Source organism: Nerophis ophidion, linkage group LG26, assembly GCF_033978795.1.
Source record: "Nerophis ophidion isolate RoL-2023_Sa linkage group LG26, RoL_Noph_v1.0, whole genome shotgun sequence".
In the NCBI taxonomy this organism is placed as follows: domain Eukaryota; kingdom Metazoa; phylum Chordata; class Actinopteri; order Syngnathiformes; family Syngnathidae; genus Nerophis; species Nerophis ophidion.
This window is the reverse complement of record NC_084636.1, coordinates 14971586-14996256: the sequence shown is the minus strand read 5'-3', so window position 1 is coordinate 14996256 and position 24671 is coordinate 14971586. Positions and strand designations below refer to the sequence as shown.

The following is a 24671-nucleotide window of genomic DNA, read 5'->3' as shown; positions in this document are numbered from 1 at the left end:
TTATTATTATTTTTTACTAAATGCAAATAATTTTTCGATTTTGACAAGAAAAAATGTGTATCTTTTAAACTCTATTATCTAATCATGCCAATTATTACATTATTATATTGTGTTTTACAAAAATATGTCAGTAAAGATTCCAAATAAACGGTTGAATATTTGCTTGTCACCTTTACATATAATGTATCCATTAATGAAAAAATCAAATAATCAAGTCTATAGGAAATAATGTAATAATAGGAAGTAATTACTGGTGCACATTTATATCAATGCAGTCAAATGTTTTTTTTATTTTGTTATGACAGGTTATGCATAATTTAAATACATTTTTAAAAAGTGGCCCTCTGAAGGCAGCCATTAATGCGATGTGGCCCTCAATTAAAACGAGTTTGACATCCCTGAGAAATTAGTAAATTGATTAATAAGTCGGGACAGAGAATAATATCCAGACAGTGCGGCAACACTTTCAACCATCGATAGGAATGAGTAGATAGACAACACGTCTTTGAGCTGCAGGTTTACTACTGGGGGAACAGCAGGCAAGTACATATTATTAAGTATCTGATATAAAACAACATCCATCCATCCATCCATTTTCTACCGCTTATTCCCTTTCGGGGTCGCGGGGGGCGCTGGCGCCTATCTCAGCTACAATCGGGGGAAACAACAATAATATTAATATACAAAATAATAAATAATATACAATATAATAATTAAATATGCATAAATAATACATTTATAATCGAAATTGTAGTCCCTGAATTCAAAGATTCCTAACTCCATTCACAGCCCAAGTATTGCAGATTCCTTTACAAACAAGCATGGTCCCACGTCTTTTACCGTCGAAATAACTTCCTCCGAAAGGAAAAACTATTTTTATTTCAAGCATTTTGAGTGACTAGTGTTGGATTTTAAACTTCAGACAGAGCCCGGTCCTGGGACTACAGCATTTCAAATATTTAATTTGCTCTTAAGTTGGAAAATTGCTTGGTAGAATTTATTTCTGTGATAGTGTTTACTCACATGTCCCCTATGTACTCAGCCATGCAATCATTTGTGCCCCTGCGTACGTATGTGATAACGGGGGATATGGGTCACTGGGTATTTGTAAATCACTTTGCGTTATATTTCATTTATGTATGAAAAGTGCTTTATTTTAATTACAGCAAGGTGGTCTTGCTGCTGGGTCTTAGGCCTGTCGCACCTCCACCGGTGCCTGTGGTGGACTGTGCATGGCAGGGACGTCCTCTTCCCTGAGGCAGGCCTAAACCTGACCGCATACCAGAAAGGTTTGATTGATTGATGGATATTCCGTCATTTTGTAAACATTGCACAATAATAACCATAATTTGTGCAAAAAAGACTATCTTAGATGAAGACTACTTTGCAAGAAGGGTAAAAATGAGCCTTAAATATATAAACACTATAGTTAAGTAAATTAATTATCCCAGACAATATTTATGGGATAAAAAGTATTTATTTTTGGGACACTTACAGTAGGAACGGTATTCTTATGGCTCCATTCATCACGGTTTACCTGACACATGATATGTGACGAACTATCCACTTTAGATGGCATATCTTAAAATGTGTTTTGTGGCAATTCTAACTTTGACCATAGCATCGCTTGCTATGAAGACTGACACTTTCTAGCATTTTCAACGCAAGATCCGCCCAGAAATGGAGCATATGAATCCCTTGGTGGCTTGGAAAACTTTTTTTTTTTTTCACAAGTCTTACAAGTGTTTTGACTTAAACGCTTTGTCACAGAACCAATTAGGCTTGTAAGTTAAGGTAGTCCTGTGGTTGCACAATACAGGCCCGTTTTTTTTGTCAATATTAGAGTGCAAGAGTGTTTTTTTTTTTTTTTATTGTTAAACACACACACCAGGTGACCCCTCCCCCATACCAGTCAATCCGGATTGACACAGGTGAGCGCATGCGGCATTGAGGTTTACTTGTAGACTTTCGTACAGCTTCTCTTGCCTGTAAGACATTACAGTAAAGTCTTCCATACTAAATGTTTGTCGTTACTCATCACTGTCCAATTTTTGTATTTGTATTTTGTTGCAGAAACCAGGCATGGAGGACTTAACAATATGGGAGCAGCATACAATAACACTCAACAAAGTGAGTTCCTCGTTTAATGATACAACAATGTTGCTGTAGAACTGACAGGATAACGGCGTAGTGTTCATTTAGGTAGTTAATGGCACAACAAGGCAGTTTTGGGTATCTTTTGCAAGAGTTTTGTGCAGGACTCGAGCCTAGCACCTAGCAGGATTTAAAAGCGGCACACCCTGCTACAGTAGTCGACACGTAGTCGCACCGCATACCAAGCTCGACTGGAATGTGCTTTCTCTGTCACACTCATCCGGCTCCACCTGCATGATTTCTCCCCTCATGTTTTCCCATTAATTCTTCAGCGGTTTGTCTCATGTTGGCAGGATCCCAAATTCGGCTTTGGCTTTGCCTTATCAGGAGGCAAGGACAAACCTCACCCGGACAGCGGTGATACGGCTGTGATAGTGTCCGACGTGCTGCCAAATGGACCGGCCATGGGTCGCCTGTTGTAAGTTGGCAACCACTAATTCCTTGCTTCAATGAATGCCTGGGCACAATAGAATTGTACATGTATTTTTTGTTGCTGTTTTTGCAGCAACAAAGACCAAATTGTCATGGTCAATGGGATCCCCATGGACAACGTCCACTCCAACTACACCATTCATACCCTCAAGGCTTTAGAGAAGACAGCAAACATTGTGAGTATGGAGGAGGAAAGGAACCAACAAGATAATGTTTTTAAACAGTTCTAGAGTCATCTATCATGTAGGGCTGGACTGATAATACGATAGCAATAAATATAGCGATTGACACATGATCGTTATCATTATAAAATGCTTTCTATAAAATATTTGATATATATTTATATATTTTTGTCTTAAAAACCAGAAATTATGAAACATTAGTTTTATCCAGTAACTCGCCCTTTGGGAACCAAGCAAACAGGTAACAGGAAGTGTCACTGAGCAATGTTGAGGGACACGTTAACAGCCAATCACGTAAGAGTATTAACTACCAAATGTTACACCTTTCTTGCTGTTGTGCTCCCAGGCCGTAGTCGAGGAGCGCAGGGGAGACGTTCCCTCCAGGGCCGATGTTTTCGTCCGGGGTAACACCCTTCACTTTACCTGCTAAGCTCTGCTTTCGGGTCAGAATGACGAGGCCACTAATTCGTGACAATTTGGTCACTTTATTCATATTTCTGCAGCATGCAACCGGACACATTCGCCAGTCAGTAAATTCTACTACTGCTGCTGCTGCTCGCTCTCCTCACTCTTCCACTCACTCACTGACATCACTCACCAACATTACACACTGCCATTCTTAAAGGAGCACACACACACACACGCACGCTACTCTCATTACACGAGTGTGGTTGCACCGTCTTTCTGTCTTGCCGTGGATTCTCTGCATGGACTGAAAAGAGAAACTGTGGTATCTTGATACATCAACTCAATAACAGAAACTTGTCCCCAGTTTTGTTGGTTTTAATACAGACAGTGCGGCAACATCCTGACACTTCCAAATTGGGGGTTTAATTAGTTGCTTCCCAAACTATTGAGTAGTGTTCAATAGTTTATACACTACTACTATCTAGTGTCTCGAATCTGTAACTCCCTTCAAATCCACTTTGATTATTTTATTACCTTAGCCGCGTTCATCGTACATGGCTACCAAACACTCTATTCACTGGTAACTAGCACCATTGGTAAGTTGGAAATTGTCTTACTGTATTTATTGACATGTTGAAATAAGTCATAAAAAGTATCAATAATTTGAGATATCGATCAATATAAAAACATATATTGAGATATTGTTTTTGGATATGTATATCAATCCAATCCAATCCACTTTATCTATATAGCACATTTAAACAACAAGAACGTTTCCAAAGTGCTGCACAGCCATGTTAAAAACAATATGTATGTATATATATGTGGCTAACTTGTGTTTTAGGATACTGTAAACTGGATCATTTGTCAAAATCATCCAAATAATGGTTCTAAACAAGTGCTATTCAATTGACAGGCCCAGATATTACACAGACTTCAGTTTAAAACTTGGCAGACTAACATTTTTGCAGAAAATTCCTAAATGCATGAGGTGCTCCTGTTGTATAGAGGAGCTCGGACCACTGTTAACACATTGGCAGATCCTTGCACTCACATTTTAACCTTGCTCGTAAACATAGAACACTGGGTTCAAATCTTGTGATTTACATAAGTGAGACCTTTCTTTTCGTAATGTAATGTATGTAAGTAAGGTGTAGCTGTAGCTTTTTTATTTAGAATACAGTCAGTAGTCATTTGTAGAACTTTTTTTTAGTTATACTAGTCTTCGTGGGCGATCACTCGAAACGAGTATGATTGTCCTCCTGTTGGTGGGACTGCCTTCAGGAGAACGCCTGTGCGTGTAATCTTTTAAAGTAGAAAGACTTGTACACAGACAGCCACCACACTGTCCTTGGCAAAGAGAAGGCCAGGGTCCAATGGCATGGAGACCAAGACAATTGGGGGTTCGTCTTTGCTGCAGCCTTCTCCCGCCTTTGTGACCGTTGTGGAGCAGCTATGCAACCATCATCCACCCACTACGCCGTTGAGGTCTTTTACGACGAGGGAGATGCGTAGACTCCAACGTCACTTCTTTGGTGTAGGGAGCTGTATCCGATGGGAAGGGAAACCCAGGACAACCGGTACCTCCTCACAGTTGCAGGAGGCTGCCGGAGCTCCGGTCTGTCGGAGGACCGCCCATGGTGCGCCTACCAGCACTTTCTTTTCTCTCAGGGTGTGCTCCCCTAGCCTTTTGTCTTCCCAGATTAACCCACAAGGCAGCGGGGCACATACTATGTGTGTGTATATATATATATATATATATATACTAGTAGTAGTAGTAGTTATACTAGTAGTGTTCCTCAAGGTTCCATCATTTGGGATATTTAATTGTTGGCCCGTGAGCTCAGTTAAAAAAAAACTTGTGAGAGACTTAAAAACAGCATAGTGCTCTTACAACGTTGACAAAATAAATAGACACAAATCTAAAGTCTACTATAAAGGTTCTTCGGAATATACAAAAATAAGACAAATAGTGAAGGGAAAAGTCCTGCATTTCAGCCTGAAAAGTTTCGTCAGTGCAAGGGCACTTTCAGGCTGAAATGCGTTGGCATGTTTTTTTCAGACTATCCAAGTACCCAAAAAATGTGTTTTAATCATTATCCTCTTAAGTGCCTCCGATTTGTTCTTATAAGTTCCACGTGGTGGTCATTGTTTACATTGTGAACAACAATATATGGGAAAGCCTAAAGCTGTGTGACTCACTCTGTTCTCCCTCCAGACAGTAAAACGTCCACGGAAGATCCAAATCCCCGCTACAACCAGGCCGTCTCGGGCTGTTTCACACTCCAACTTGTTGGATCCAGACCCTCCGAGGAGAATGCGACGCTACTCGGACGGCAGCGACAATCGAGACGGACATCGCTACCGTCCCAGGGCACGCAGCTCCTCACCTGAACGTAACGGCTATGGGGGCAACGTGCCCTTGATGTCATCAGGGTATAAGAGGCTACCGCAGATTGACGTGCCTGACAAACCCCTCAAGACCACATTGGTTAAAAAGAGAATCACAGACGGTAAGAAGCGAAAAACATTAAGCCATCTTTACATCAAGTGGAACATTGTTGTTAAAACAGTTCACCTTTCTTTCAAAATGCTTCTTTATTTTTAAATTGTTTGTGTGGATTTTCCCCATTTAAGCCTTGGAGTGTGTTTCCCCTGGGAGTGGTCACAGTAGGCCTATTGGCATGCAGGGGGGCTGTTCACCAGAACAGCCAAAACTGCAACAACAACCCTCTTGTGACCACCACAAACAAACACACCTTCCAGAGGCTTAAATAGGTAGGCTCCTCAGCTAAAATTTGGAAGTGAAGAAGTTGTTCAGATGACAAACAAGAAGAGTCCAGTTGCCTTGTGCAATTCTTTTTTTTTTTTCTTTTTTTTTTATCTCACACTGGCAAAGAAAGAGGAGTTTGGAACATTCAGAGAGATTACAAACACATTGGAACGTCCAGTGCATGTCATATGCCATTAGAGTTCAAACCAATTATCATACTTGCCAACCCTCCCGATTTTCCCGAGAGACTGACGAATTTCAGTGCCCCCGCCGAAAACCTCCCGGGGCAATCATTTTCCCAAATTTCTCCCGATTTCTGCCCGGACAACAATATTGGGGGCGTGCCTACTGCCTTTAACGTCTTCTACAACCTGTTTTCAAGTCTGTTTCCCTCCTTACAAACACTGTGCCAGCCTTTTACACACACACACACACACACACACAATCAAAAGCCGTACAGGTCACACTGAGGGTGGCCGTATAAACAACTTTAACACTGTTACAAATATGCGGCACACTGTGAACGCACACCAAACAAGAATGACAAACACATTTCGGGAAAATATCCGCACCGTAACACAACGTATACACAACAGAACAAATACCCAGAATCCCTTGCAACACTAACTCTTCAGGGACGCTACAATACACACCCAACCACGTCCCCCCCTCCCCCCCTCTGCCTAATTCGAAGGCCTCAAGATTGGCAAGTATGGCAATTATTCTGACCAAATGTGCCTAAAACGCAGTGGCGGGCTGTATGTTTCTCACCTAGGCCTTCGGTGATGTCCTACTTAGTCCCACTTCACCTATCAAAATACCGTATTTTATGTTACCACATGGACACGGCTGGAGATACTATACAGAAACACACTGGCACACTACTGCGCATCGATCCCCTCAACAGTGTACAAAACTGTCTATTTTTCGGCGTATATAACATTCAATAAACCCGCTTCAGCAATTAAAACATACCTTACATGGTACTGTCAAAATTAGAAGACTGTATGAAAAAAATTAAACATGAAACAATTAAAAAATAAAATATTTGACATCACAATTTGTAGCACCGATTTGACGCCGTATAAGCGAGTCGTACCGTCATAGTCGTGTGAAAGTTGCGGGCAAACCATTTCACCGCTGGGATAGCTTCCGGTGTTGGCCGACCTCGTCTCACAAGATGTAGTTTCTCTTAGGTTTCCTTCTTTAAAATTGCCTTGCAAATATTTATCTGCCACCTAATCAACATTTTGCCCTCTCTCTTTTTCTATGACTCTTATTCTTCCAGGGCCATTTCCTGTTTTCGCAACTTGTGATTGGATACTCACTTGGGACTCCCAAGTGAGTATCCTATCACAGCGTAAGGCCAGCTAGAAGGCCTTACTGACAACAACTTGTGATCTGATTTACTATTGTCTAACAACCAAATGTGTCCGTTCACTTACAGTGTAAAGACGCCTGCATTGTTGATTCTGAAGGCCCCGGGCACATTTGGTACAGCACGGCAACATAAGCTAGCCGAATTCTGATTGGATACAAACTCTAACCTAAAAACAACAGCACTGGAGACAGCATAATATGAAATGAAAAGAATATGAATACTTTTAGATATTTCAGGAAAGTAAATTTAAAATTACTTTTATTTTTTAAATATAATCATGATTTGTGGTTATGTCAAGTCAAGGGTTCAAACCTTCAAGTGTGCAAATCTTGTGAGACTTAAGCTCAAAGAGAATATACATGATTACCTCCACACACAATTAATTTTTGAAGAGATTTACCTGGATTTTTTTATCTCGCAGAAATGCTGTTGTCTGACAGTTAATCATTTTAAAAAGTAAGCAACATTTGCACAATATCATTGTTCGATTTGACACTGACATTAAGACAAAAAAAACAACGAACATTTATATTAGTTGAAGAAATTAAAGAGTTACAGTGATACAGTGAGGATTTGTTATTTTTTTTAGCCGTCTAAACTTTTGAAATATAGAATAAACTGCAACAGCATTAACAGACTTAATAATTGTAATTAATTTCCACTATTGTGGCATGTTTTTTTTGCAGAGTACGGATTGAAGCTGGGCAGTCAGATCTTTATCAAGCACATGACTGAAACCGGCCTGGCTGCAAAAGAAGGCACACTGCAGGAAGGAGACCTTATCCTGAAGGTACAAAAACAAACCCCCAAAACTAACCTCCATTTTTTAACCGCCCCTCTACTTCTAAACAGATCAATGGCATGACCACAGAGAATCTATCGCTGCTGGAGACCAAGCACCTGGTGGAGAAGAGCCGAGGCAGGCTAACCATGACGGTCCTTAGAGACAACCGTAAGTTCCTGGTCAGCATCCCTGAAGTGGAAGACAGCGCTCCCAACAGTGAGGAGGACCGGCGCAGACACAGTAGTTCTGAGATGGAAGGTGAGGAAGACACAAGGGCATGACTGACATGTTATGTGAACATCACTTCACTCACTTTGTGGGGGTTTCAGACATTTCAGACCTGGATGATCGCTCACCTCCTAATAGAACGTCTCGTCATCCCACCAGAGAGAAACGGACGCACAGGTACACATTTTTCGAGCCATAAATGACCTCCACCAAGGAGTGTATGATGTCATATGTGCAAGTTTGAAACTTCCTGTCTGCAATTTTTATAAATGAATATGTATTTTTTGTATTATATGTACAGTATATTGATATATATTTTATATACATATTTCTATATATACATTCCTGCACCTTCGCTTTTATATAGCTACTTAAAGAAATATATATGTATGTATGTGTGTGTATATTTATGTATATATATGCATATGAATATGCATATGTTTATACATATGTATTTATATTATATATATATACATATATTTTAATAGATACATTCCTGCACGTTTGCTTTCATACAGATAATTAAAGAAATGTGTGTGTGTAAGTGTGTGTATATATATATATATATGTGTGTATATATATATATATATATATATATATATATATATATATATATATATATATATATATATATGTGTGCGTGTATGTATGTATGTATATATATATATATACATGTGTGTGTATTTGTGTATATATGTGTATGTTTATACATATGTATTTATGTATGTATGTATGTATAACATAATATAGCATAACATAGATTTTATTTACATATTTTTCTATATACATTTCTGCACCTTCGCTTTTATACAGATACTTAAAGAAATATATATGTATGTATGTGTGTGTATATCTATTTATATATATGCGTATGATTATGCATATGTTTATACATATGTATTTATATTTTATATATATATATATATATATATATATATATTTTTTTTTTTTTAATAGATACATTCCTGCATGTTTGCTTTTATACAGATAATTACAGAAGTGTGTGTGCGTGTGTGTATATGTATGTATATATATGTTTATACATATATGTGTGTATATATACGTTTATATCATGTTTATGCAAATATATGTGTATATATATATATCTATATATATATGTGTGTGTGTGTGTATATATATATATATGTGTATATATATATATATGTGTGTGTATGTATATATCTGTGTATGCATATATATTAAAAAAATATATATACTGTATATGCATACACATATATATATATATATATATATATATACATATATATAATATATATATACACATGTGTGTGTGTGTGTATATGTATATATATATATATATATATATATATATATATGTGTGTATATATATATATATATATATATATATATATATATATATATATATGTGTATATGTATATGTGTGTGTATGTGTGTCAAACCGTCTCTGTGATTTGTTAATTTCTTCTGTTATCACTTGTATTAGCTTCTGCCTGTTATATCCTGAACACAACGTAAACGTTGTGTTGTGTGTTTTCAAGGCACAAGACGCTGTAATCGGTGGCACTGCAGTGTTGTTTGCAAACTTTCACTTCCCATAATTGTCTTCTTGTGGGGAAAGCGATGTCAAAGCTTCCCGCAATTCTTGCGGGTGGAGCAGCCCAACAGGGCATTTATAAATGTTGAAAAACTGAGGAAGCACCACAAACACATAGCATCAGCTTAAAGTTGGTAGTTGTCATGGCGCCCTGTAGTCATGTTAGTACATTTTGACCAATCATTTAGAACCTGAACGCAAGTTGGCCTTGCTCTTATTATACATGACTCTATATGTGTCTGTCAGGCATCATCAAAGTGTTAGTAGTCTTATTTGATCTTAGTTTTATCTGCTTAATGGCTGATCTGCGCTACTTTTTCATGTCTCGCCGTTTGACACCAGAACCAGAGCTGACCCTCCCATGGTGTTCAAATCTAGGGATTCTTCTCCGGTACGCTCCACTTTGACTCGACCTCCAAGAAGCTACGCATCTCGCAGACGTAAGACCTGTAGACTTCTACTATCAGACCATGACTGGTGTAACTTTGATGCTTTTTAAACGTTTTTGAATGTTCTTTCTTACAGCTACTTATGAATCAGAGTCGGATCGCAGCGCCTCACCGCCTCCTGTGAGGACGGACAGTCTGCATTCGAGGGACCACTCTGACAAATACAAGTCAGTATACAAATAAATGACTGGACTCTTATTTTTGTAACATACCGGTATTCACACTTTTTTTCCCTGCAGAAGCTTGTCTGGACTGCCCATCCTGCCTAACCCAAGATCCTCTCCCACCCACAACTGGACATTACCTAGACCTTCGTCATCCTCCTCACGACCGCGCAAGCCTGTGTCAGATTCAGGCTCTGACCGCAGTGCCTCCCCCCCGGCACACAGAGACAGTCCTAGATATGACAGATACAAGTAAGCTTTGAACCTCAAATCGAGTGGTCTTAATTGTTTTTTTCTTGATGATTCATCCTCTTCTTCCTTATCACACTTCAGTCCCATTGTTCTTCCTGCTGATCTGCCCAGCCTGAGAAATTCCCCTATCCTGGTACGCCAGGAACCACCAAGGAGAGTTAACTCTCCCCTCAGAGTCCCACGCCAAGGTCTGTACACAGTACAGTCTTCATCTTTCAATGTTTACTTCTGATAATGTATTAAGATTTCAACACGAAAAATATTATGGTTGACTATTGGAACAAATTTACAATCAAACAGCTATGGAATTACCATAAACAAATCAGCCAGGACTGCAATAATTACGATATTATCAGGCATGACATTATCCAGATTAAACTGACAAACCATCTGAAATTTATGAATGAAATCAATAATAATAAAAAAAGGTTGTGAATATGCCTTTATATTGCACTCCCTGTAGTTGCCCATAGTGTTATTATTTTTGTAAAATATAATAAATAATGACAATAAATTTGGCAATATTCAGTCTGAAATTATATATAACATTATATAGCATATGTGTATATGTGTGTATATTTAGTGTCCGCCCTGAAATCGGTAGGTCGTGAGTTCAAACCCCGGCCGAGGTATACCGAAGACTATAAAAATGGGACCCATTACTTCCCTGCTTGACACTCAGCATCAAGGGTTGGAATTGGGGGTTAAATCACCAAAAAATATTCCTGGGCGTGGCCTCTATTGCTGCTCACTACTCCCTTCACCTCACGGGGGGTGATCTAGAGTGATGGGTTAAATGCAGAGAATAATTTTGCCACACCTGGTGTGTGTGTGACAATCATGGGTACTTTAACTTTAATATATGTATGTGTGTATATATATGTATGTATGTATGTATCTCTATATATATGTGTGTGTGTATATATATATATATTAATGTATGTATATATGTATATACAGCATGTGTATTTATGTCTACATGTGTATGTATGTGTGTGTGTGTATATATATATATATATATATATATATATATATATATATATATATATATATATATATATATATATATATATATATTAGGGCTGGGCGATATATAGATATAGTCGATATATCGCGGGTTTGTGCGATATAGAAAATGACTATATCGTGATATTCAAGTATACGTTCTCACGCAGTTGCTTTTAGATGCTGGTATTACACTACAGGCTTTTATCACTCTTTCTTGTCTCTCCTCACAGAGTGATAAAACAAGCGCACCTTCTTACATACGTCACATACGTATACGCCCTCACGAAACAGAGAGGTAGCGGCATGGGTAATGTTAGCTGTGGTGCGAGTGGTAATAAGGGAGAAAGAAGGTGCGAATCTGGTAACAAATGAAAGAAGAATTAATTCCCAAGAATAACAGCAGGGGGTCCATGGTCTGGCGGTGGTTTGGCTTCATGCGGGAATATGCAAACAGACAACTGTAATTTGTCAAGTGTGGGGCAAAAGCGTTGCTACAAAAAGTAGAATTATTGCTAATATGTAGCATCATTTGAAAAGTCACCTGCTAGAGAATGAAGAGTGCTTACTCCGCATGTCAACATCTCCGTTCGGTGCAGCGCCAACAAAATGCAGAGGCAACCATTTCCAGATCAACACCGTATGGAGAAAATAGTCAACAACAGAAGGAGATAACATCTGCAGGAACCTACCACATAGCGAAGGACATACACTCTTTGATTTCCTATTATGCAGCTCATTTTTATTTGACAGTTATTGAAATATCTTGTGTGACATCATGCACAAAAGTGCACTTTATTTTTTTTAAACTATTGTAGTGGCGTTCTGTACAAAAAGTGCACTTTAATTTTGTGTTGTTTTGATATCTCATCTTAGTGACATCATGCACAAAAGTGCACTAATAGCTTGTTTTAAAAAGTCTCTGACAATCTTACACATTCTGTTTTGAAATTACATGAATGTTTGTGCCACTGCTTAATAACTGTTTGATAAATACACTTTTGGTCAATTGACTTAGTTGTGAGTTCCCTCTCTGCATGAAAGTTTAAAATGAGCATATATTAATGCAGTATGAAGACATGTTTTTAATGTAGACACATAGAATCATCATACTGCTGTGATTATATGCATCAAGTGTTCATTCAAGGCTAAGGCAAAATATCGAGATATATATCATGTATCGTGGCATGGCCTAAAAATATGGAGATATTAAAAAAGGCCAAATCGCCCAGCCCTAATATATATACATATATATGTATATGTACACACACATATATATATTTATATATATGTGTGTTTGTTTGTATGTGCGTATGTATGTATTAATTTATATGTGTATAATTTAGAAAATATTTCTATTTCATTTGATTTAAGTTATTACAAATTCTACATATACCACGCTCTCCACTAAATAGTAGGTGTGATGGCACTTTGAATAAAAGAGTTAAATAAAGGAGAAAAAGGACATTGATTACTGCAGAGGTTTTCATAGGGTTGGTTCAGCAGAGTTACTGCAGAGGGTAGTAAAATTTTTGGTTGAGTTAAAGCTATTATTTTATTTGTATTTTTCTATATTCCACCTGCAATTTTTCCAAAAATGTAAATGACTTTTAATACCCATTAACATTGGTTCACTGTACCTTGCAGCTTTGAAATAAGGACATGATGAAATAATTACACTGCATTTTTATAATCATCTTAGCAATTAAGATAGCTTGCAATTAGCGCTCAAGTTGCAAGCTAGTGATTAGCGCCTCTAGTGATTTTTATTTTTATTTTAGTATACCATAAGAGCAATGTGGCTTCACGGTGGAAGAGGGGTTAGTGCGTCTGCCTCACAAAACGAAGGTCTTGAGTAGTCCTGAGTTCAATCCCGGGCTTGGGATCTTTCTGTGTGGAGTTTGCATGTACTCCCCGTGACTGCGTGGGTTCCCTCCGGGTACTCAGGCTTCCTCCCACTTCCAAAGACATGCACCTGGGGATAGGTTGATTGGCAACACTAAATAGGCCCTAGTGTGTGAATGTTGTCTATCTATTTGTGTTGGCCCTGCGATGAGGTGGCGACTTGTCCATGGTGTATGCCGCCTTCCGCCCGATTGTAGCTGAGATAGTGCCCCGCGCGACCCCAAAGGGAATAAGCGGTAGGAAATGGATGGATGGATGGATAATAACAATTTATCTTTAGGATCATACAATACACCTGAATAGTCCCTGTTTAATCTCTCTATTATTTCCCCTGAATATTTCAGAATACTATATTTTCAAAATATAGCAAGACAGGCAAGTTGCAACGCTGTAATGTAGATGTCTAACATACAGTATGGGTTGAATAGTACATGCTGTAGCCATGCTTCAATAAAGTCATATTTTAGCAGTATTTGAATGAGATTTGTAAAAAGGCATACAATATATAACAATTAATAACAGTTATGCTATACAGTATGTGAGATAACCGTTGCTTTCTATTTTCTTCTCAGACTCCGAGTCCGAGTCAGAAGGCAGCTCGGGGCCTTCTCGGAGGCAGAGCACCACGTATAGCCAGGACTCTCACAGCAGATACAGGTACAGATGAAGGCCTGCTCCAAAAGCATCCTCCACCCCCTTCCCATCCTGAAACCCCCACGACTGGGACAATGACCAAACTGTGCAGCAGGCTTTATCTTATTAAATTACTATTATCTATTGAGCTTTTATTCACCCATTTGTTTTTAAGTTACACCAAAGTTAAATTTTTTCCCTGTCATTATTATTTGTACTTTGTGTGTGTGGAAGATCAGTTTGAAGCTTTTTGATTTGTGTTTTGGACTGTATCACGTGTTTCAGAAATGAAATAAAAGTGACTTTCACTGAACATGTCCCTCTCATATGTGGCTAAGTGCTGATTAAATAGAGGACACATTATGCATATGTTTACATATTGTAAACCAAACAAACCAACACATGCATACATATAATTGATTAATACTGGACACTAAGCCTTTAAAGGTCAGAGAGAGAGCTCCCCTCAGTGACAGCAAAAGGTGAATATTCAACATTCCCTCATCAATAATCATCAAATTAGCCACACCCCAACTCCCTCTCAAACCTTACTGAGATTTATTTTCCTCCTCCCTCACTCCCACCTCCCTCTCTTCTCTTCCAGAGTTTTGCCAGATGTTTCCTCAAAGACGAAGGCGAAGCGGCGGAGCTCCTCTGGTGTACGTGTCAGCAGCGTGCCACACAGAGGTGTGTAAGCATGTAATCAAGTCTTCATTCATTCACTGAGGATTTTCACATCAAATCTTGTTGAAAATCCACACGTCATAAAGAAAAATTGTTGATTGATTGATTGAAACTTTTATCAGTAGATTGCACAGTACAGTACATATTCTGCACAATTGACCACTAAATGGTAACACCAGAATAGGTTTTTCAACTTATTTAAGTCAGGGTCCACGTTAACCAATTCATGCTAAATGGTTGATGCAGGTTATGCATTTTACCACAATTTAATTTTACAATTACTTTTAAATCAAATGTGATACTATTAATAATAGCAGAATATTAAAAAAATATTGGTTAATTGCCAAATAAAGAAATTAGGATACAGGAACCAAAATAAATTACATTGTGACGAGAAACCAAGCTCGAAAAATCCAAATTAAAATACAGAATTAAACTTGCTAGCAGGGTTTCACTCAAATAAGTAAACTTTTGTCATGTCCTGTTGCCACTAGTTGGGGCTATGGCTAATTCAGAAAGTGACCTTTGATTAACTTCAGGGTGACATCTTCGTCAGCCGCACCAGTTATTTATTTATTTTTTTAAATTAATCAATCCAACAAAACAATACACAACAATACCATAATAATGCAATCCAATTCCAAAACCAAACCGGACCCAGCAACATTCTGAATAGCAATGAACAGAGCAATTGAGAGAACACACAAATATGACACATTCACGTTAACATCCCACTGAGTTGTGAGTTTTTCCTTGCCCTTATGTGGGCTCCGAACCAAAGATGTCGTTGTGGCTTGTGCAGCCCTTTGAGACACTCGTGATTTAGGGCTATATAAATAAACATTGATTGATTGATGACACAGAACAATCTAAAAGTAGTGGAACAAAAATGAATATTATCAACAACAGTATCAATATTAGTAACAATTTCAACATAGCAGTGATTAAAAATCCCTCATTGACGTTATCATTGCAGATGTTTATAAAAAAAAAAAAAGAACAATAGTGTCATAGTGGCTTACACTTGCATCGCATCTCATAAGCTTGACAACACACTGTGTCCAATATTTTCCACAAAGATAAAATAAGTCATATTTTTGTTTTTTTTTTAATAGTTAAAAGCCGCACTAGTTATGATTAAGATCAGACCGTCTGGAGCAGCACGGTGAAAGAGGGCTTAGTGTGTCTGCCTCACAATACAAAGGTCCTGGGTTCGATCCTGTGCTCGGGATCGTTCTGTGTGGAGTTTGCATGTTCTCCCCGTGACCGCGTGGGTTCCCTCCGGGTACTCTGGCTTCCTCCCACTTCCAAAGACATTCACAATACTAAATTAGCCCTAGTGTGTGAATGTTGTCTGCCTATCTGTGTTGGCCCTGCGATGAGGTGGCGACTTGTCCAGGGTGTAACCCGCCTTCCGCCTGAATGCAGATGAGATAGGCTCCAGTGACCCCAAAGGGGACAAGCGGTAGAAAATGAATGGATGGTGGAGCAGAGTTATGGTTTACGGCCGGGGATATCCATCCATCCATCCATCCATCCATTTCTACCGCTTATTCCCTTTGGGATCGCGGGCGGAGCTGGTGCCTATCTCAGCTACAATCGGGCGGAAGGCGTCGTACACCCTGGACAAGTCGCCACCTCATCACAGGGCCAACACAGATAGACGGACAACATTCACACTCACATTCACACACTAGGGACAATTTAGTGTTGCCAATCAACCTATCCCCAGGTGCATGTCTTTGGAGGTGGGAGGAAGCCGGAGTACCCGGAGGGAACCCACACAGTCGCGGGGAGAACATGCAAACTCCACACAGAAAGATCCCGAGCCCGGGATTGAACCCAGGACTACTCAGGACCTTCGTATTGTGAGGCAGACGCACTAACCCTTGTACCACCGTGCTGCCCAGGCCGGGGATATTCAACTAAATTGCATGAGGGCCTCATTTACAGAAAGCTAAGACCGGAGGGGCCATACTTTTCCGATCACTATAAATTGGATTTTGTAAATTCCAGAGAACAGGGTCCGTACAGTAGACACTAGAAGATTTAGGCTTACCAAAGCAGCATCATATGCGACCTGGTCGCTATGATGCTGCTATGTCGGTATATCATACTGTATGTGACCGTGTTAAAGGCAATCCCAGTTAGGGGAAAATAACCAACACTAATCCATAGGAAGGCAGCACGGTGAAACATGGGTTAGTGCATGTGCCTCACAATACGAAGGTCCTGAGTAGGCCTGATTTCAATCCCGGGCTCGGGATCTTTCTGTGTGGAGTTTGCATTTTCTCCCCGTGACTGCGGGGTTCCCTCCGGGTACTCCAACTTCCTCCCACCTCCAAAGACATGCACCTGGGGATAGGTTGATTGGCAACACTAAATTGGCCCTAGTGTGTGAATGTGAGTGTGAATGTTGTCTGTCTATCTGTGTTGGCCCTGTGATGAGGTGGCGACTTGTCCAGGGTGTACACCGCCTTCCGCCCGAATGCAGCTGAGATAGACTCCAGCCGCAACCTCAAAAGGGACAAGCGGTAGAAAATGGATGGATGGATAATCCATAGGAACTACCATTTGTTAGCTCCCTGTGGTAACTGTCATTATGTACATCATGCATTTGGACGGTCTCCTACAAGAATCACTAACATCCATCATTTTTAAAGAAACATTCTTGGACTCCACACAAGATGGCCACTACACCCAAAATACTACAAACTGTTATACCCTTGTCAGCCTCTAGGAGTCATAAATCATTAAGGACTACAACCAAGATGGCTACCGACTCTCTAAAACTACAAGTTGTAATACCCTTTTCAGCCTGTAGGAATCGTAAATCATTATAATGTTGACTACAACCAAGATGGCGGACAGCTTTGGAAAAAAAAACAACTACAAAATTTAAATTGCCGCCTGATATGATGCATACTTCCTGTTTCCAGTTTAGGCCATGCCTACTTCCTGGGGTCATAAATAAAATCCCTGCTAGCCCCTCTCAATTAGTGGGTCCACGGAGGCCACGCCCATTTTTTTGTGGGTCATAGAACTCCCCCTCATTTCCGGTCATAAAACGATCCCCCGGTGGCCCCCCTTTTTTGGTGGGCCTAAATCTTCTGAGACTTATGTTGGGCTATTTATTTTGTCAGAGTTACAGAAGCGCTTTGCTGTTTTAGGAACCTGTTGGGTGAGAAAGAGAGGACATAAAATGCAACCTTCAGGAATACCACTACTATAACTTAAAAAAAAAGTTGGACAAAAAATGTAACTGCCAAAAAGAAGAGGCCTTAAAGGGGTGCCTTGAGGAACAGCTCTGTTCTGTAAATCAAAGGTTTGGACCCCCGAATGTTATACAAGCAAGGTCAAATGTCAAGGCTAGGATCTGCCAATGTGTTTGTGGTCCCGGTTTGTCTGTACAACAGGAGCACTTAAGTGTATTTTCAAGAATTCGCTGCAAAAATGTTTGTCACCCAAGTTTTAAAGTGAACTCAGGTGTCATTACAATTTGCAATTTGTCATCACCCATCTGTCCCAGGATCCATGATTTTAATTTGGGCTCATTTGGTCGAAGTTCCTAAAAGGCGTTTGTCAAAAATATGACCCCTGATTTTCTATCCAAATCAAAATAGCCAGCTTCCCGTTTATTGGTAAACATGGCTTCTTGAGACTTTTTTGTGCGTATAATTGGTAGAGTGGCCGTGCCAGCACCTTGAGGGTTCCAGGTTCGATTCCCCACTTCCGCCATCCTAGTCACCGCCGTTGTGTCCTTGTCACTTTACCCACCTGCTCCCAGTGCCACCCACACTGGTTTAAATGTAACTTAGATATTGGGTTTCACAATGTAAACGCTTTGAGTCTCTAGAGAAAAGTGTTATATAAATATAATCCACTTCACTATTTGATCCATGAAACTGGTGGCAGCGCCTCTTTTTTAATTCACCAGGCCTGACAGGCTTGCAAACTTTAATCAGTTTTCACCGTATGTGAATCATGAGGAAAATAAAATAGAAAATATACTTTTATAGTCAAACCAGGTTTTATCCGATTCTAATCGAGACCGATTGCATTTATTAACTTATTTTTAAAAGACATGTTTTCAACTACTTAAAAAATACACATTGTCAATTAAAGAAATGTAATTAGTTGATACAATTTAGATAAGTATATAATTTACAAGATAAAAGAAAATGTTGTATTTAGTTTATACTGTTACAGTAGCTGCAGTCAAACCCATTTTTATCCAGATTGTGCAATTTACTACAATTACGTTTTTTTAGGATACTGTATAATGTAAACTATTTTATCCTGCACTACAACAAGGTAATGCAACAAAATTACGTTGTCATCTGTACTGTATAGTTCAAATTTGAATGATAAAAAGGAAGTCGAAGTCTAAGTCTCTAAAAATATACTGTATTTTTCGGACTGTAAGTCACAGTTTTTTCCATAGTTTGGCCGGGGGTGCGACATATACTCAGGAGCGACTTGTGTGGGAAATTCTTAACACGTTACCGTAAAATATCAAATAATATTATTTAGCTCATTTACGTAAGAGACTAGACGTATAAGATTTCATGGGATTTATCGATTAGGAGTGACAGATTGTTTGGTAAACGTATAGCATGTTCTATATGAATGACTTTTACCATAATTTGTTATGTTAACATACCAGGCACCTCCTCAGTTGGTTATTTATGCGTCATATACCGTACACTTATTCAGTCTGTTGTTCACTATTCTTTATTTATTTCAAATTGCCTTTCAAATGTCTATTCTTGGTGTTGGGTTTTATCAAATAAATTTCCCTAAAAAATGCGATTTATACTCCATTGCTACTTATGTATGTTTTTTTTTCTTCTTTATTATGCATTATACTTCGAAAAATACGGTATTTGGATATTTAGTGAAATTTACAGAAATTGTATTTAATATTTTCCCCAAATAACATTCAAATCAAATCCGCTTTTTTTTCCAATGAATTTTGATTATTTTTCAATCAATGACATGGCAAGAATTGAAAATAAATATAATGGGTCACTAGTAGCAAAGTGAAACCAAGTTGGATCTGGACCTGATCCAGATTGGGCATTTTGCTAGAGTTGGATTAGTTTGCATCCATCTTAAATATATTTTCAGTATCATATTGTCATATTCCTTTTAATATTGACAAGGATTGAGTTTCATTTAAAGGGAACATCTATACGCACATAATGTATCAATATAAACAACATCAAGTAAGGCATTTGAGCATTTGTATTCTGTCCATATTGGAGTGTAAACTAATTCATTGCAACATTTGTAAATACACTGCAATTAGACTGGCCCGGTACTTCCGTAATATTTGATTCCTTACAGCCCCATCAGAGTCTGAATCAGAGGACAGTTACGCATCAGTCCCTCGTAAGGACTCAACGGACAGCGAGAACTCCAGCAGAGCCAAAAACAGATACAGGTGAGATTTTAACCGCAGGACCACACTGGATAAAAGCCATGTTTACCTAGCTATTAGTTTTTGGTATTTGCCGTATTATTGGTGTGCACAATGAACTACAGCATTCAAAATAACCCCCTGTGGAGACCTGGGAACTGCAGCTTGTTTGTGCACTACATGGACAAATCATCCAGATGCTGCTCTCAAAATCATTTATTTTCAAAGACCACCCTTGTTTTTTAAGACACAGTTTTGGAAACATATTTTTAAGGCAAAATAATCTTCTGAAGTTACTGGTAGATTTAAATCAAAATACATATTTCTTAGCAGCGGGACAGTTTGATGACTGATAACTGTTATTGTAAAATGGAATTACTGTAGCATCATATCTCCCCTTCCACTGTTTGCTAACTTGCCCAACTGGTGTGCGTGAGTTACAGGAAGAAAAGCTCTGACTAGTGAAGTGTATTTCTGGTCTTGTCATCTTCGTCCGGACAGAAGGATGCCACGGCAGTGTGGCTGGATCAAAAGAGACTTCGGAGAGGCTTTACTGAACCAAAAGTTGCTTTATCACAAGCGAGAGCTATTATTCAGTTCTGCAGTACCTGGATGAATGAAGGACTCCTAACTTGGAGAAGCCAAACCCTCAGTTGTATTTTCCTCCTTCCTCTGTATGTGTGTGTGTGTGTGTGTGTGTGTGTGTGTGTGTGTGTGTGTGTGTGTGTGTGTGTGTCTGTGTGTGCGTGTGCGTGTGTGTTAAGTCAGGAGAGTACATCATGACCATAAAAGGAGATGTTCATGTGCAAGTGTCTGGAATACAACTGCTTTAAGTCATTAAAGTTGAGCTAGACAGGTAGTCTTTTCTCAAGGATAGGGCTATCACTTTTGCATCCCGAAGTCTCAACTAGAGCCTCTTTTCCTACGAGAATTGATCCAATCCACCTGCAAATATCAAACTAAGGGGCTTTATCTATTTATGTGCTCAAACTGAAATGCCACTATTTAATTAAACCTGGTTGTTTGCTTTCTCCAAGGTGAATATAAACATTCACCATGTGTAGAACCTAATATGAGTTAATTAATTCACTTTGTTAGCTCAGGGAGAAGTTGTTGGATGGCATCTTCTGAGTTGCATGTATAAATCTGTGCGCTCCAAATATAAGACCATAACCCTTTCAGAACAGTATGTAACTATAACAAATACAAAAGTGTCAAAAAGCCTCTTTGAGGGTATGAGTTACTGCGATATTTGTCTTGGACTGATATGTAGACTTTCCAGGTGTCCGGCAAAAGCTTTCAGAGCCAAGTAAATGATGTCATTTTCCTATCTGCTGCTCCCAGAGTCCTTCCTGAGATGAAGTCCTCTTCGGCCCCTGTGAATCCAGAACCTCCTGGTCGGATCCCAATACCTGTCCAACCCCCGCCTCCCCCAGACGGTCAGTTCTCTCCTCTTCAGTCTCGTGCCTGCTGCTCTTTCTTTTCCCAAGTCAAGGCAAAATCTTTGTCGTCACTCTGCACCATTCAGATTCCTCAGAGTCGGATCCGCTGTCGCATCTCCGAAGGTCCGGGAGCTCAGATCGTGGGGATAGCAGACGTAGGTGAGGTAGTCGTGTATATATATATATATATATATATATATATATATATATATATAGTAAATGTTTGTATTTACGTTGGTGTCTGCTTGCTAATGTTACGGCTGTCCCTTGTTTTTCGCGATAAATGAATTTTTGTGTATCATTATTTTGTTCAATTTTCATCGATAAAGCATAAAAAAAAGTGTTTACCAACTGCTAAATACGTTTTTTTAACATTACAAGAGCCCTCTAGACCAGTGGTTCTTAACCAGGGTTCGATCGAACCCTAGGGGTTCGGTGAGTCGGCCTCAGGGGTTCGGCCGAGGTCAAAACACACCCGACTCATCGTGTAAATACAAACTTCTCCCTATCGGCGTATTACGGATTAGGGAACAGCTGACTGATTTGCAGGTGTGTCATTTGTTGTGAGTTAATGCACTGTTTTTCTTTTGTTGTTTGAACAAGGTGATGTTCATGCACGGTTCAATTTGTGCACCAGTTAAAAAAAACATGGTAACACTTTAGTATGGGGAACATATTCACCATTAATTAGTTGCTTATTAACATGCAAATTACTAACATATTGGCTCTTAACTAGTCATTATTAAGTACTTATTCATGCCTTATTTGGCATGGCCTTATTGGAACCCTAACCCTAACCAAATAACTCTGAATTAAGTCTTTATTACTTAGAATATGTTCCCCTAGTGTCCAAATAACTCTAAATTTGACATGATCTATGGTGTGGATCATGGTTTTGTTATTTTTTGTTAGTTTTTGTACTCTTTTAGTTCTTGTTTCCGCTCCCTTGTTTTGTTTGATCATAAGTCGGCATGGTAACCAATCTGTCATGACGGGGGGGATTCGCAGCTTACTGCGAGGTTTGTTCTCCCGGGATGCAAACAAACTATTCCGGACAAGGGTTGCAGGTAGGAACATATTTATTAACTCAATAAATCTTGGCAGGCCATGAGGTAAACTAACATAAACTCTAGCAGGGAACAAACACAAAACTGTGCCATGAAACAAACAAACATAAACTATGGCTTTGAACAAACACGAAATTGTGGCAAGAAATAAACAAGACTTACGTGGACACGGCATGAATCGAGCAACATGAACTGTGGCATCGCATGAAAACAAGCAATGACGCCAGGCCGACTGACTGGCAAAGACAGGCTTTAATAAGGGTCTTGATTAGAAACGGGTTCGTGGTCCGAACACCAGAGGCAGGTGAAAATCATAAGTCGGCATAGTAACCAAACAAAACAAGAGAGCGCAAACAGGAACTAAAAGAGTCCAAAAACTAACAAAAAACTGATCCAGACCACAGATCATAACAAAATTAAGTCTTTGTTACTTAGAATATGTTCCCTATACTAAAGTGTTACCAAAAACATATACGTTTGTCTTGAATTTGAAAAAAAAAAAAAAACAATTTTATTTTTAACTAATGAAGGGTTCGGTGAATACGTATATGAACCTGGTGGGGTTAGGTACCTCCAACAAGGTTAAGAACCACTGCTCTAGACATTAAATAACACCCTTTAGTCACCTTTATACTCTTTTAATCCAATACCTGTATAGTAATGCTGCTTGAGGCTGAGCCAGTAAGTTGCCATGAAACTAAACAAGTCATGGTCATGGTCATTGGTTTGACCAATATTACTTCTGTAGTATGAATATTTCAAGTTCCTCATGATTTGATTAGCTTCCCATTCTTGGGGGCATGATTCTATTCACAGGCAGTGTTGCCTTAAAACAGGGGTGTCAAACTGCTTTTCATTGAGGGCCACATCCCAGTAATGGCACTGGTGTGCCGTCAGGGCCAGCAAGGCCTTCTCTGCTGGCCTAACATAACCAGAAATCATGATCATAATTCAAGACATAATAATTTGTTTTTATTTACTTTCCTTAAATATATAAAAGTATTCATATTCTCTTTGTCATATTATGCTTGTCCCAGTGCTGTTGTTTGTAGTTTTAGCTTGTATCCAATCAGAATTCAGCTGGCTTATGTTGCCATGCTGTACCAAATCTGCCCGACGCCTTCAGAATCAACAATGCAGGCGTCTGTGCACTGTAAGGGAATGGGGACATACAGTTGATAGACAGTTGTGACCGCCAATCAGATCACGAGTTGTTGTCAGTAAGGCCTTCTAGCTGGCCTCACGTTGAACGTGACATTTACGCGTGTTGTGATTGGATACTCATCGGGACCGTTAGCGGTTGAATTTGAGAACACATAGAGTTGATAGACAGTTGCGATAGCCAATCAGATCGCAAATTGTTGACAGTTGCTGTTCTGTTGCAACTAAAAGTTGTAAACTGTTGTTGTTAAACTGTCATGCTTGTCATTTAATTAACATTGATACATGTGTATTTGTGGTGGTCAAGGCAGTTCATATATACTGTATTTGAGAAGTGTGCACTTTGAAGCAGTTGCATAAGCCAACGGTAATTTACGGTATATGTTTTAATTGCTGATGCGTTTTAATTTATTTTTAAATGTGCCATAAATTAACCCGTTTTGTACACTGTTGATGTGTTTCAGTGAACAAAAGTGCATAAATGTGTTCCTGTATAGTATTTCAATTATGGTATCTTGAGAGGTAATCATTGAAGTCGGAGAGGCCTAGGTGGGAAATGCACGGCCCA

At 39.1% G+C, this 24671-nt stretch overlaps 1 protein-coding gene across 3 annotated transcripts in view; it reads left to right on the top strand.

Moving 5' to 3' along the window:
* tjp3 (tight junction protein 3) overlaps window positions 1-24671 on the top strand; it is a 58772-nt gene that overhangs the window by 16621 nt on the left and 17480 nt on the right. For 2 of the 3 annotated variants that reach the window (XM_061888553.1, XM_061888552.1), the window contains exons 2-17: window positions 2074-2130; window positions 2448-2572; window positions 2660-2762; window positions 5395-5689; window positions 8017-8120; window positions 8183-8372; window positions 8444-8519; window positions 10262-10359; window positions 10445-10535; window positions 10608-10784; window positions 10866-10972; window positions 14267-14351; window positions 14932-15014; window positions 20361-20457; window positions 21778-21872; window positions 21962-22034. In XM_061888553.1, the coding sequence (XP_061744537.1) occupies window positions 2083-2130; window positions 2448-2572; window positions 2660-2762; window positions 5395-5689; window positions 8017-8120; window positions 8183-8372; window positions 8444-8519; window positions 10262-10359; window positions 10445-10535; window positions 10608-10784; window positions 10866-10972; window positions 14267-14351; window positions 14932-15014; window positions 20361-20457; window positions 21778-21872; window positions 21962-22034 (1847 nt within the window). In that variant the 5' untranslated portion in view covers window positions 2074-2082. Of the gene's footprint in view, window positions 1-1898; window positions 1989-2073; window positions 2131-2447; window positions 2573-2659; window positions 2763-5394; window positions 5690-8016; window positions 8121-8182; window positions 8373-8443; window positions 8520-10261; window positions 10360-10444; window positions 10536-10607; window positions 10785-10865; window positions 10973-14266; window positions 14352-14931; window positions 15015-20360; window positions 20458-21777; window positions 21873-21961; window positions 22035-24671 lie in introns of those variants that run through there. The other variant, XM_061888554.1, reaches the window with a different exon arrangement.